This window comes from Psammomys obesus, unplaced genomic scaffold, assembly GCF_907164565.1.
Source record: "Psammomys obesus unplaced genomic scaffold, mPsaObe1.curated_primary_1811, whole genome shotgun sequence".
In the NCBI taxonomy this organism is placed as follows: Eukaryota; Metazoa; Chordata; class Mammalia; order Rodentia; family Muridae; genus Psammomys; species Psammomys obesus.
In genome coordinates, this window is record NW_026596051.1 from 19,608,038 (window position 1) to 19,621,665 (window position 13,628).

The 13,628-nt window shown below is 54.5% G+C and overlaps 1 protein-coding gene across 1 annotated transcript in view; it reads right to left on the reverse strand.

Annotated features, from left to right (window-relative positions):
- Nucleotides 1-13,224, reverse strand: part of Sorcs2 (sortilin related VPS10 domain containing receptor 2) — a 361,028-nt gene extending 347,804 nt beyond the window's left edge. Inside the window, exon 1 of the mRNA XM_055624007.1 lies at nt 12,736-13,224. Within this exon, the coding sequence (XP_055479982.1) occupies nt 12,736-13,209 (474 nt within the window). The 5' untranslated portion in view covers nt 13,210-13,224. The remainder of the gene's footprint in view (nt 1-12,735) is intronic.
- Nucleotides 13,225-13,628: the final 404 nt, after the last annotated feature.

A 13,628-nucleotide genomic window follows, 5' to 3' on the forward strand; every position in this document is an offset into this window, starting at 1 on the left:
GCCAGAGTGAATGGAAACACAGGGGAGGTGGGGCCAGGCTCCCAGGATGGTGGCAGAACACAGAATCATCACTTAAGTCACCTGCTTCTTGGCCACCGGGATAAGGCAGCAACACACACACACACACACACACACACACACACAATGCTGTCATGCTTAGCAGGAGTCCCAGGCATAGAGCCACTTCAGTGTCTGTCCCGCCCCATCCTGTTAGCAGCACTGACTGCGCATGGGAGCAGGGCCACAGGACCTTCCTGGAGGAAGAATTTGAATCAGGGCAAGCACAGGCATCAGGGCTGAGGCAGGAGCCAAGTGACCAGTGTTGGGGCGGACACACTAGGAGTTAAGAAGCTGCATCCAAGTGGGAGCCTGCGACTTCATTCATGCTAATGAGTCCGTTGCAGAGCACTTGAGCAACCTCCATGCTCTTGTGGGTGGAATCAAGCAAGCCGGGATTCTCTGCCATCTCTGAGCTCAGTAAGACCTTGAACCAAGTCCAAAACACAGTGTGTCTACACGGAAGGAAAGAGCCTGTCAACCTTGGCACTGCACTTTCTGTCTGGCCATGCTCAAAGTCTCTAGCAAACAGTAGCCCCACCGCCGCCACCACAGGCCTCTAGAAACACAGTAGGAAGCAGAGCTTTCCCTTGCCCTGGAAAAGAGGAACAATGGGTCTCCTTGTCATGCCCCAGGAACAGATAGCATCAAGCCCCCAACAATACCAGCTCACAAGTCCAGGTGGCCAGAACCAAATGCCAACCTGGAGCAGCCAGACCAGAGAGAGGTCACCTCAATGCCACAGCTTCTCCTATACCAGTGGCTGCCCCCCCCCACCGAGCCTCGCCCAAGGAAGGAGCAGGCAAAGCCAGACTGTGCTTGACACTCAAGGGTCCTGCCCCTGTACCAGCCCCCTTCCTCCACCAACCCCCTATTTCCCCACCCCTCAAGCTCAGAGTTTCAGGTTTTCTGGTCACTGCCAGGAGACTCTTCTCCACCTCCAGTGACAGGGAGAGAAATTCTGACTTGCTCTTAAGAGGTAGCATTCCAGTAATAACTCAGATCAGGAAACTTGTGAAAACCCACATGTCAACGAGAAAGGCTTTCTTCAGAGGCAGGCTCTAGAGATGAGTGTTTCCTGAGGGACCGAGGGCCTTTGTTTCACTTAAGTGGCCAACTCCAGAAATGGGAAGAAAATGGAACCACGTGGAACCCTGTTTTAAGAAGCCAGAAAATTATGATTTCTGGCAACTGTTGGCCAGACCCTTCCCTGATGATTCAGGGGCAACAGTACCTTAGTAGATGGGGAAATTGAGGCCCAGTAATGCAAGGGAGAGAGCTGGGTGCACAGCCACCCAAGACACCCCCATCAAGGAGGCCACTAGGAATACCACAGTCCAACACATCAGCATAAACAGAGAGGCCCCCTAACCCAGGCTACATGGTGAGGTGGGGTTGGGTTAAACACAGGACAAGAGGAGACGGGGTTGGGGGCCGCAAGCAGGAGGGTCCCAGTAACTACCTCCAAGAAGCGCAACTCTTCAGCCTTTTACAAGTAGCATATCAATTCCTGGACACAGAATGAAGCCAAGGCCTCAGACACATTCAAAGGTGGTCTGAGGGGCTCCTCCCCAGAGCTGTTCCCAGACTTCTGTGGCTGGTACACCCTGGAGGCTGACACCAAGGCAGTGCTCTGGAAAGGACTGAGGGTGACTGAGTAGGTAAACAGTGGAAGAGATAAGCGACTTAGCAAAGTGCTCAGCGTGGACGGTCTCTCTCCCCCGCTAACCCTGAGCTGAGCCCCTGAGCCCCTGACCCTCCCGCCTGCTCTTTCCAGAAAGTTCTCCAGTGATTCCACTTGCCCACAGTCTCCAGTTGCTGTCAACCCTCTTTGTCAAAGTCTAGGCAGCCCTGTCCCCTGAGTTTTCTGCTTGGCTCTGCCTTTTGCAAGCAAGATGGGACTGAGAACAAGGGCACTATTTAAATGTCCCAACATCCTTTGGGAGCAAGTATTTTCTCCCCATTGAGCACCCTGGCTCCTGGCTGACCCAGTCAGGAGGGAGGGCTGAGGCCGGTCCAGCAATGGGCATAGCCTATGATGTCGTCTGGCTGCACAGCCTCCAGCAAGAGTCTGGAAGCTGCATACATCTCCCTTTCTTAGTTGTTCTTGCAGAGGTGCGGTCTGGGCCTTGCAGCATAAGTTGGAGGTTCCTTTGTCCTTACAGGAGCTCAGTATCTCTGCCTCTGCAATATCGCATCATAAATCACCAAATGTTAACTGAGCATCTAGCACAGATTGGAGGACAGCCTCCTTGGAGGCCTAGCTCTCCATGATTCCCATCCCTTGGTCCAGCACCACACCAACCCAGTTCTCTGCATGTGTCTCTCTGATGGATCTTCCAGAGCCATGACCCAGACCCAAGAAACAGCTTCTTGATTTTCAGACTACAAATGAAGCAGTTCCTTCCATTAAAAACGAGATGCAGGTCACAGCAGCAGCAGGACCAGGGCCTCCCATCACCAGTGGGGACAGTAGGGGTTCCTCAGGAGGGTCACAGTTGTCATACATCTCAAAACAACATTTACACTGATCACAGCTTCAAAATCATGAGGGCTCTCCTGGCTCACGTCAGATGTTTTCAAACAGATTAGTTAGTTTTGATAACCTCACAGAGTTGATTTCCCTTTTACCTGTCCATTTTACAATAGCAATAAAATCCACATTCCAAGAGAGTCCCCACATACGCTTCAGAGGTGAGGTAAGTAGAGTCTGTGGCACACAGCAGTATGGAACCCCATGCTGGGATAAGAGGTCCATCAAGCCAGAAAACTCCACACTGTGTGTTCTGTGGATTGCAGGACTCAAACGCCCAGAAACCCTGCCTGGCCATCAAATGATAAATCAGAAAACAAACTCCAACAGGGTTAAGCGGTATTGATGAAAATAAATTGAGAAAAACATAGGGATTTTTATTGAGTGCTTTATTTTTACGGAGTGAAAATTGAATTACTTAGCTGGTCAATGAGGAAGTCAATAGGGAAAAATGCCTAAAAGCTAGAAGGAAGAGAAGAGGACATGAACTTGAAATGTAACCTAGAGCTTCCATGATACTTAGAAGACACCTTCACCTCCAGATGGTGATGCCCACCCTTGGCCCAGTTCTCCAAAATTCCCACCCTTAACACAATACCAATGCAGCCCAGTTCTCACATCACACAGGTTATGGATGTGGGATTCTTGGGCTCACCAGCAGCCTCTGTCTTGAGTCACAGACAGGGCACACTGGCTCCAGCAACAGCCATGCTACCCTCTTTCCTGGTCGCAGGTTGGCCCCAGGCACCCTCAGGGTTCTCTGGGGATTGCAGCTGGACACCAACCAGACAGGTGTCAAAATTCAAGGCAGCAAAATAAAGACTTTGCTTACCACCCAAGTTCATGTTCAATCCAGAAATAAAACAGACTAACAGGCCTATACTCTTCCCAAGCAAATACCCAAAGGCTCCAAAGCCAGGTCTAAGCGGGTTACTGCAGGTCTGTGCTCATGGCTTCACTCACTACGGCCAAAGGTGGGAGCGATTCACGATTCAAACATCCACCCTCCGAGGAATGGAGGAAACGTGTGCCGACCATACAATGGAGTATTATACGGCCCCCAAAAGAGGACATGCTTCTACGTGTCACCACATGGGATGACCGTGGAGGACAGGAGGCTAACAAGCCAATCACACAAGGCCAGATGCCGTAGCATCCCAGAATGGTGGGGCTGGTTGCACAGCAACACAAGTGCCCTAATGCTGCTAAGCTGTGCATTTAAAAATAGGTACAGTGAGAGATGTTATACAACCGCAATTCAAGCCACGGTGAAGAGGAAGAAAAACGTTTATTTTAAAAACTGTTTACGTTCCTTGTTTATGCTGCACACGTGTGTGCTCATGTATGTACATCCAGGCGTGCCCTGGCACGTGTGTGGAAGTCAGAGGACAACTTGCAGGAATCAGTTCTCACCTTCCACCAGGTAGGTTCCAAGGATCCCACTGAGATCCTTAGGCTTGGCCTCAAGCACCCCTACCTGCTGGGCCATCTCACTGACCCCAAAATATTTTCTGATGTTTTTAAAAGAGGGAGGGAGAGAGAGAGAGAGCCTGTTTCAAGACTAGTGAGATTCCAATCATGCCTGGGACCTGTGCCCTGCAAGCCTTGAGGGCAACTGCATGCGCGTTGGTTGGTAGTATTGTCTCTATAGTGAGAGAGCACAGGCTTTCTGGGGTGGCAGGGACTAAGGGGCTGCGGCTACACATATTATCGTTCCTACTCCAGAGCCCTATGCTAACGGAGGAGAGTGTTATGCTAAGGTCAGGTTGCACCAGAAGAAGCAGAAGCAGGAGGCAACCCTGACTGGCAGAGGCCACCTCTCCCTGAGCCCAGGCGATGGGGTCTCTTCTGACACTTCACAAAATACACAAGGGCAAGAAAAACTCAGAAAGACCATTCAGCCTTGAGACTGATCTTGGCCTGCACTTGGCCTGGCTCTTTTCTTGCTTTCATCGGAACTTGATTTATCCATGAACATTAGGATATGGCGTCCCTGAGAGCCTTGCCGTGCTCAAGTTGAGGCCAGCTCAACACTGGAGCAAATCATCGCTTCTGTGAGAAAATTAGTAAGGAAGGCAAGTGCTGTTATTTTAAGACCTTCATGCTGGTGTGAGGAGAAACTAATTAAATGATTGTAATTTTCTGTGCAAATAAGCAACCAACGGCTACAGAAGTGCAAACCAGGAAGGGGCTTTTCCCCCTTCGAAGAAGGAAAGGCTTTTTATTGCTGGTTTCTAACTTTCCAGGGTCTGCCCTCGCTGTGGTAGCCCTGGTCAGCGTTCAAACGATGTAAGCAACTTAATTCAGGGTGAGGAGTGCTCTGTGGACTGCAAAGTGTCAGCGACCCTAGGGTGTCATGGGAAAGGCCTAATGTCTGCCTTCACCATCACGCAGCACCTACCAGGTTGGGAGGCGTGGACCTGCTGTGCAGGACACGCCCATTCCCACAGTCTTGTGGCTTCTTTCGCACTCAGAATCCAGAGCACACTCACATGAGGCCCTGGAAGGGTTTCCTATAGCCCCATACAAGGTTGCACCCTGATGATGTCCACAATGCCCAGGCCAAAAACCAGCCTAACACACACAGACTGTTACTTGCATTTTACACACTCTAAGTCCTGGGGATCAGAGCACACCCCTAGTCCCTGCCCCTGCAGAGGAAATGGTTTCAGTGACATCATTACACCCTCAGGGCTCAGCCTCCCTTAGTGACCCACAGAGCATCCAAAGAGAGCCATCAAGATGGTGAGAGCAGAAGTGGGCTCCTGGCAAGGGCCAATAAAAAATCCCCTCTTAAAGTGTGGGCCCAACCAGAAGGCAGCCTCAAAGCTCGGGCACCCATGAAGACACCCAGCCGGTTTTCCAGGAGCTCCAACTCTGTCTCTTCGAATCACCCCTGGGCAAGTCCTAACCTGACTGGAAATTCGTCATCATGGAGTAACGGCAACTCTGGAGAGGCCTGGGTAAGCCACAGGCTGCACTCTAACCCTGCGGGCATGCACAGACGAGCTAATTTATGACCTCTTTAGACTGCGCTCTGGAACCTTCCGCAGCTACAGACTAAAGAGCCCCTTCATTAAAACAGGAGTGGGCGTGTGAAGTGTGTTAGGAACTTCGCTGAAGGATTGTCCTGGCACCTCTGAGCCAGGCTTCTTGATGGCAAGCATCTTCCTCCCCTGCCTGTGAATTCTTGAGGCTTCTCAGCTCCTCACCTCTCTTTGGCCTTGATATCCTTCCTTTCCCAGTCTCTGCCTCCATCTGCACCTCCTCCAGGAAGTCTCCCCAGGTCATCGCCTGCCCCCCATGTTCATACAGCCCTGTGAACACTCTGGGGCAGAATTCTGTTCCCACTCAGCATCTCAAAGTGTCGCAAGGTCTTTGTTTCCCCGGGCTTCACACTGCAGCCCTGGCACTTAACCCTGCCAGGTACACAAGAAACGCTCAGCAAATATTAGCTGAGTCCACAGCTACTGGGAGGCTGGGACCTGCACTGTTGCTAGAAAAGAAAGAACACGGAAGTGTTGCCCAAGGTCTCAGAAAACCATAGAGTGGAAGGCGACATTGGCAACATGCTGGCCAGGCCCCAGCCAGGCTGGCCAGGCTCCAACATGGGTGCCCACGCTGGACAATTAGCGTGACACAAGAACTGTTATCCTTGTTTTACCAACTAAGAGCAGGCTCAGGGAGGTTCTGTTCTCAACCAAGCAGAACTGCGGGAGCAGGGGGAGCCTGGCTGCGCCCCATGCTGGAGTCCACACCAGAGCGCTGGGACATTAAGGCCTACACCTACAGCATTATTAAGAAGAGGGATCTGTGTGTACTAGCACTGGGCCTTGCAAACTCTCCCCAATGCTGCTCACCATATCTATAAATAAAGTATGAATTAATCAAATGTATGCATAAAGTCTATAGCAGGGTTGGTAGTGATTTAGAGATCATCTGGCACTGCTGCCCGTGTTATAGACGGGAGAACTGAGACCCAAGAAAGCATGGGTACATGGGTAAACACTTCCAGTGGGCTCAGGCCCTGGAGGGGTGGGCTTCTGACTGAAGGGGGAGAGGAGTGAAAGCCGAGGGCTAATGGGGAGATAGGTGGACAGGGCAAGGCCCCCGGGTCAGAGGGCGAGAGGACAGCATGAGTCCCAACCACACGGGGACTGACAGCGGCAGCTCCCCATGCCTAGCCTCTTCCCAGTGCTGACAGTCCCCAGCAAGGCCCGGGGGCAGACATCTCATTCCTTCTCAAACAATTCTAACTCTCGGAGCTCAGCGTTTCTACAAGTGCATGAGAGCCCTCCAAGCATAGCTCCTGGGGCCCTACCAGCCACACACACAAAAGCTGAAGGCAAGAGCCCTCCATTCAGCCCAGTCTACCCTAGAGCCTGTGCTACATACACACACACAGGCAGGTCTTCTGGACTCTGGTTGCCTGGTAGAGAATTCAGCAGGACAGGACCTTAGGGTCTATTGGAGGGCCTGGAAGAGTAGGGCTGGGGACCATCTGGGATCCTGAAAAGCTGCAAGGACAGATCAGACCTGAGGTGCCCAGAGAGGGTGACACAAAGTACGGGGGGACCTCAATCCACAGTGACATTGCCCCTGTTGACCTTGGAGGGCTGTCCCCCTCCAGCCAAAGGAGGTGCCCAGCAGGGAAGGCGGAAGTTGGTGGTGCCACCAGAGCCTAGAGTTTCTCCCTGATCCCAGCCAGAAACCCCTGAAAGAGCTCCTGGCTCAGGTGGCACAGGCTGTCGAGGAAGGAGGCCTGCAGCCCCATTGCCCCAATGCTCCCTCCCATCCCACTGCTGCTCCCCACGCCTAGCTCTCTGACCTGGCCAATTGACTTAATTTTCCCCACACTTCCTCTACAGCTGAAACGAGCTGCCGCATCCCCTTCGCAAACCCCATCTGTGTCTCTTCATCTTCCCCAGCTCAGTCTCTGTCAACAGCAGGCAGTGGGGTGCTCAGGGGGCTCCCACGGGACATCAAGTGTTTGCATGGGAGGATGTCATCCCACAGGCTGCAAAGCCTTCTCCCTGACCTGAGTGTCAGCCTAGGCCCAAGCGAAAATTACAGCGTGCCTCCCCTGCCCGCAAGAATGGCTCTCAGCATCACCAGATCCCTATCCCCTATCCTCCACACACACACACACCCTGGGAAGAAAGTTGTGCAGGATACAAACAGCCATCCTCACACCCAGATTCTGTCAGGGTCCCTCAGCACCTGTGATCTCTCCCTCTCCTGCCACTCTACACAGCATAGGACCTTGCGGCACCCTCAGCACACAACAAAAGACCCACAAGGTGCGCACCTGTGCTTTGCCCCCATAGACCCTGTGCCACACCACACTGCTCTTCAGCTGCCACCCATCCCACGGCACAGGCGTATCTGTCTTTCTCCTCATTCTTTATTCAGACACTAGACTTAAGGTCCTGACAGGCTTGCACACCAGTGGCAAGCTCCCGACAGCCTGTGTGACAGACACTCAGCATGAGCCATGGCATCCTTGGTCTCGGTCTCACTCGGGTGGCCACTGGACAGCTTGGTAGTGGCTGCAAGGACAGTGCCGTCTCAGCTCCCACGGGAAGCCAGCCCTCGGCTCCAGCCCCAGAGCAAAGGGAGGCTGGCTCCCTGGACCCTGAACTCGGGGAACCTGCAATGCCCAGGGGCCACTGAGACACTTCTAACACCAAAGTAGTTAAAGCATAACAGCACAAAACCACAGCTGTAGGAAACGGGGCTCTCAGTCAGCTTTGTGCCAGGCATGGACCCATCCACTTCAGGTCTCAGAAGGTCTCAATAGGTCGAAACTGAGCTGAAGCTTCAGAGTCTAGCACTGAAGACAGTGAGAGGCTGGCGCAGCAGGGGACCCTGTTCCTCGGTACCTGGACACCTACCGCAGACCCACTCTCCCCAATACACCTCGGGCACAACCTAAACCGGAAGCCTCTTCCAAAAGCAGTACAGAGTCTCCCTAACCTCAACCATGTACACTTCCTGTGGCCCTTCTGGCCACACCCAAGTTGGGTGCCATGCTAACCTCTAGCTATACACCATGTTCTCATCTGGGCATTTTTGTGGGGAAAATCTGATTCTTGTACAACCAGCCTATGAACCTTCCAGTCCCCCTTCCGCAGTAAGGACGGAGGCCCAGAGCATGTCCTCCATCTGCCCTAGGATCCAAGGCCAGACCAGCAGGCACCGAAGCCTAAATATTCACATCCCAACACTGCCATTGGGCTCCTCAGCCACACATCTGGAGACCACGGGCAAACTTTACTCTTCTCCCAGCTTCTTTCTGTGGCTTCTGCTCCTACGCAATGCATTCAACGTCTCTATGACCTGTGGCCTGCAAATTCCTACCTCAAAGGTCTCGCTCAAATGATCTCTCCACCTTGAACCTTTCCTTCTCTCATCTCCTCCACCTACGCATCCTTTGAGCCAGCCCTGAGGCTGCCTCTTCTATGCTGCCCTCCCTGACTATGCCCTTCTCCCATCTGCCTGTTTATGTCCATCTCATCTCTCCCACCAGGTGACTCTGAGTTCCAGGTGCTATGTTTAGAGGATGACAAGTCAGACCTACTCCCTGCTCTTGGGGGCAGAATTATGGACCTCCCCCAAGGTCATAAACTGAATTTGGAGTAGGACTTCTAACAGTAATTGTCAAGGCGACCTTAACCCAGTGATACTGGTATCCCAATGGGAAGGAGTGCTCACAGCCCAGGTGCAAAGAAAGGTCAAAAGAAGGCGGCTGTCCAGAGCCTGCCCTGTCATGGTCCTTTGTCACAAAACCACAGCAAACTAATATACCTGCCCTCAAGGAACCTGACCTGCACCAGGGGTCATGACTGAATTCCCATACAACTCTGGCAGAAGCCATGATACCTCTATACAAGAAAAGGAGGCAGACAGCCTGCCCTTGACCTTCCAACACAGAGAGGCCACCTTCTGACCCGCATCAGACTCTCGGCATTTATACAAAATGACGCAGGTAGGGAATCCAGCCCAATGTCTAGAGTGGAGTGTGCTTAATCTGCCAGGAATTCTCTGTGTACATCCACCACCACTTCCAGGAGACACGGCACAAGCTGGAGGGAGGTAACCGGTCAGTCTGAGGAGCAGAGATGGGACCTGGCTATGGAAAGTTCACACCCCGGTAAAGCCATGAGTCATATTCAAGTGTCATATGGGAAGGAGCCCAGGTGAGCTGTGCTTACAATAAGCCCATTCAGCAAGCAATTTCCCCAAAAAACAGTACCCCACATTCCTGCCAGGCTAACAAGAAACTGCCAGCCCTCAGGTGGAGCCCAGCATTGTGGTCTATTTCCCACCTTTGAATAACCTCTCTGCCTCCAAGGGCAATGTGGAGACGCGGAGCCCTGTGTGCATAGCCCAGCCTGGGTCCATCAAAAGGCAACCCTGGTCGGCCTCCACAAAGCATTCATCTCACATATAACAATGTGTTGCCACAGCTAAACGTCAGCTGGAGAGGCCCTGTTTGAACTTCCAAGCGAGTCCCCTTCCCTATCTCCATGGGAGCAGGAAGAATAGAGCCTTTGCAGGGAAAACTCACATATGTTCCCAGAGCTGCGGTGACAGAGACTGTCTGGGAACCAGCTTGAGTCCCGCCACCTCTCAGCCCATCCCTTAGCAGGATGCTCTCTAATGCCATTTCGGAGAGTCTACACCCCTCCCCCAGCGCTTTTATTTTGAAAAGCACCTGACAACAAAAAGCAAATGCTCTACCATGGACCATATCTTAGAGGGCAGGGACAAGCAGCAAAAAGGCAACTTCCTAAAGACAGCACTGGAGGCATCCATGTGCTCCTCTCTCATCCAAGCTTGCAGAGATGGTACTTCAAGCAAGAGGTAGAGCCAACTGCCAAGTGCTGGCTCTCCTCTTTCTCCCCGTGGCTGCACATTGAGCATGGAGGGAGCAGCGCCCTTCCAAGACACTTCATGTGCCAAGAATGTGCTATGCACAACCAGATCTGAGGGAGCCATGTTTAAAGGGCCTGGCTTGCTGAGACAGCTCTCAGCAGCAGCTCTCACCCATCTATTTCCATTCCTGGATTTTCCCGGGGAAGGTAAGCCTATGAGCCCATTGCCAGCCATGAGTGGTCAGGTATTCTGGAGAGAGTCTCATCTTCCTTCTAGTCCCAGGCTGAGTGCAATGAGTTGAGAGGAGGAAGAAGGCTCAAGCCAAGATGCCCAGACAATGTTTCCGTGCCATCCCACACACATTCATCATAAGCTAGGTGTGGGCTAAGTGCCAGGCTGTGCCCCAGTGTGCACATCTCACACCTACCCCCATGTCATAAGAGCTGCAGAAGAGGATCCCTCCAAGCTCGTTTCCAATTCTTTGGCCAGTCACTCTTCATCCTCAACTCCTCTTCAAGGAGGATCCTCCGGGCCAGGCTCTCATCTCATAAGGGGTTCAGCTGGACACCAGCCCACCCTAGAGGCAGCTTGGCCTCCTTTCCTGTGGATACTCCCCCCTCACCTGGCGTCTCACTCCCTTCTTTCATACCCTCCTCCCATGAAGCTAAGTGACAAAGTGACAGAATATGATAGTTGAATTAACAACCTCAGCACTCTAGATCCATGGGGCTTCTACTCTGTGTTTCTGTCCTTTTCAGTTCTTGGGTTCTGGGCTACCTTTCAGGCTCGAAGAATGGCTTATGGCACAGGGGATCCAGCTTATCTTCAGGTACTAGCCGGCACTGAAAGGCTGGGACCGGTGGCATACCTAGAGTCCAAGGGCTTGCTGGAGGAACAGGTGAGAAGAGCTGCAGGGCGTCTCCATGCCCTTCTTGGGAGCAGCACCCAAGGCACTCCGATTAGCACCCTGACTGCCCCCTGCTGGCCAGCTGCATCCATAGCCCCAGCTCTGCCCTCCGAGGGTTGCTAGTCTTCCTGAAGATGCTATTAACTTAGGGACCAGGGAAGTCACCTGCTACATGGATGCATGCAGCCAGCCAGTGGGGGGGGGGGGAGGGCAGCAGGACTGGGCTTTGGGCCAGCCAAGGCCACTTGGTTGTCCCTTCTGTAGCACAAATGGAAGTCTCCTAGCAGCCACCAAGAGTGCTAGGAGAGGAGACAGGAGTGAAAGCGTCTGCAGCCCCATTATGTCCACCTGACAACCGAAAGAGGAGACCCGCCCACTCCACCTCCAGTGCATGCTGGGACTTCTGACGCTAAGTAGTCTCCTCAAAACTTGGAAGACAAGGAGAAGGGATGGAGTCACCTACTTGGGGGTGGGGTACGAGTGGGCAGTGGTGAGGGCAGTGAGCAGGGGTTCCTAGCTCCCTCCTCATGAACACACACTTCCCTGGATAGCACAAATTCGCAAACCTGGAGTGCACACACCTTGGACTGCCCAGAGGAGACACAGTGATTCTGGCCTTTAATCAGAAAGATTAAAGACTTGGACCTCGGGGTGAACGGGACTGGATCCTAGATCCGGGAGTGCTAGATGGTGAAGGATGCTGGAGGTCTCCAGCCAAAGGGAGAAAGGCAGGGAGTTGGCGCCCTGCATGCACTAAAGACCTGACGACGTTAAATAACGTTAACTACCACGAGGTCCAAAGCGGCCCAAAGACAGACGTGGGACGCCCGAGGAGGAGCAATCCTAGAATTACGAGTCTTCGAACAGGATATGGAACTGACAGGGATACCCTGGACCCTAAAATCAGCGTAGCTCCGGTAGAACAGGCTCCAGAGCTGGCGCTCCCGGAGGTGCACTCCGAAGCGGCTGGGTGCAGTGCGGTGTGTGGGTGACCCACCATGCACGTGGCACAGAGCCGAGTGGCCCTCAAGGACCCGGAGTTAGCCCGTGCAGCCCAGATCCTGAAGACTCTAGGGACCTCCCTGGAGCCCGGGTCTAGGGGCCAGGAATGCTTGTCCCCCAGATCTTCGTGAATGTCGTCTGAGTGAGACCGAATCTCACAAATCAGAGGACCCTTCCAAAAGTAACCCCATGGCCAGAAGCCAGTAGGGGCGCCGCCGAGGGGACCCGCGTCCCCCAAGTCGCGAAGAATGCCCAGCAGGGGTGACCGCGGGTGGTCCGGAAGTAGGGGGTTGTGTTGATCTCCCTGGGCACCCCGAGGTGTCCGGGCAGGGCCCGGGGGCGTGCGGAGGTCACTTACGCTGCTGTTCTCTCCTGTCCAGTGCACCATCGCCTGGTTGTGCGTCGCGTCCCCCTTGAGCACGAACGACGTGCTGATGAGCGAGACCTGCGCGCGCGAAGCCGCACCGGCCACCGGCGCCGCCCGTGCCCTGCGCCCCTTGCCCGGGGCTGGGGCGCCATCTGCGTTGGGACCCGGAGCAGGACCTGGACGGTGACCCGGGGCGCCGGGCTCCGATCCTCGTGCCTGCGGATCCTCGCGAACGCCGGACTCCGTTCGCCCCGCGGGCAGCTGCCGGGTGACCCGCGCCCCGGGACCCGGGCGCCCGGGCTGGGGGGAGCGCCCCACCGCCCCGCGGGCAGCCACCAGCAGCAGCAGCAGCAGTAGCAGCGGCCACGAGCGCGGCCAGCACAGCGGCGGTGGAGCCCGGAAGCTCGGGGCCGGCGCGGTAGGGCCAGGACGTTTCGGGGCGCTCGGGGGTCCCCCGTGCGCCATGGTCGCCGTAGGCAGCGGCGGGGCGGTGCGGGCGACACCGCGGCCGGGAGAGCGGGAGGGCGCTGGGAGCTCGAGCAAGAGCTCAGAGAAAGGAGCCGGGAGGGAGGGAGCGCGGGAGGAGGGGACTCAGCGCCGCCAGGCAGCCGAGGGAGCACCGCCACCTGCCGGCCGCGCGGGCGAGACACCGCAGTTCTGAGCCCGGCCGGGCCGGGCCAGGATGTCCTGAGCGCAGTCACACCTCCAAGACCCCTACCTTCCCTCACTGTGACTCCCAACCTCATCCTCGATCCCCCTCTCCCACCCCGTTTCCATCCTCTCCGCCTTTCTCGGGGAGTTTGCGGAGCATCTACACTTGGCCAGCCAGAGTTCCGGGCACTTGGGGCACAACGGGGTGCAACAAAGGGAAACAGGGCCACACC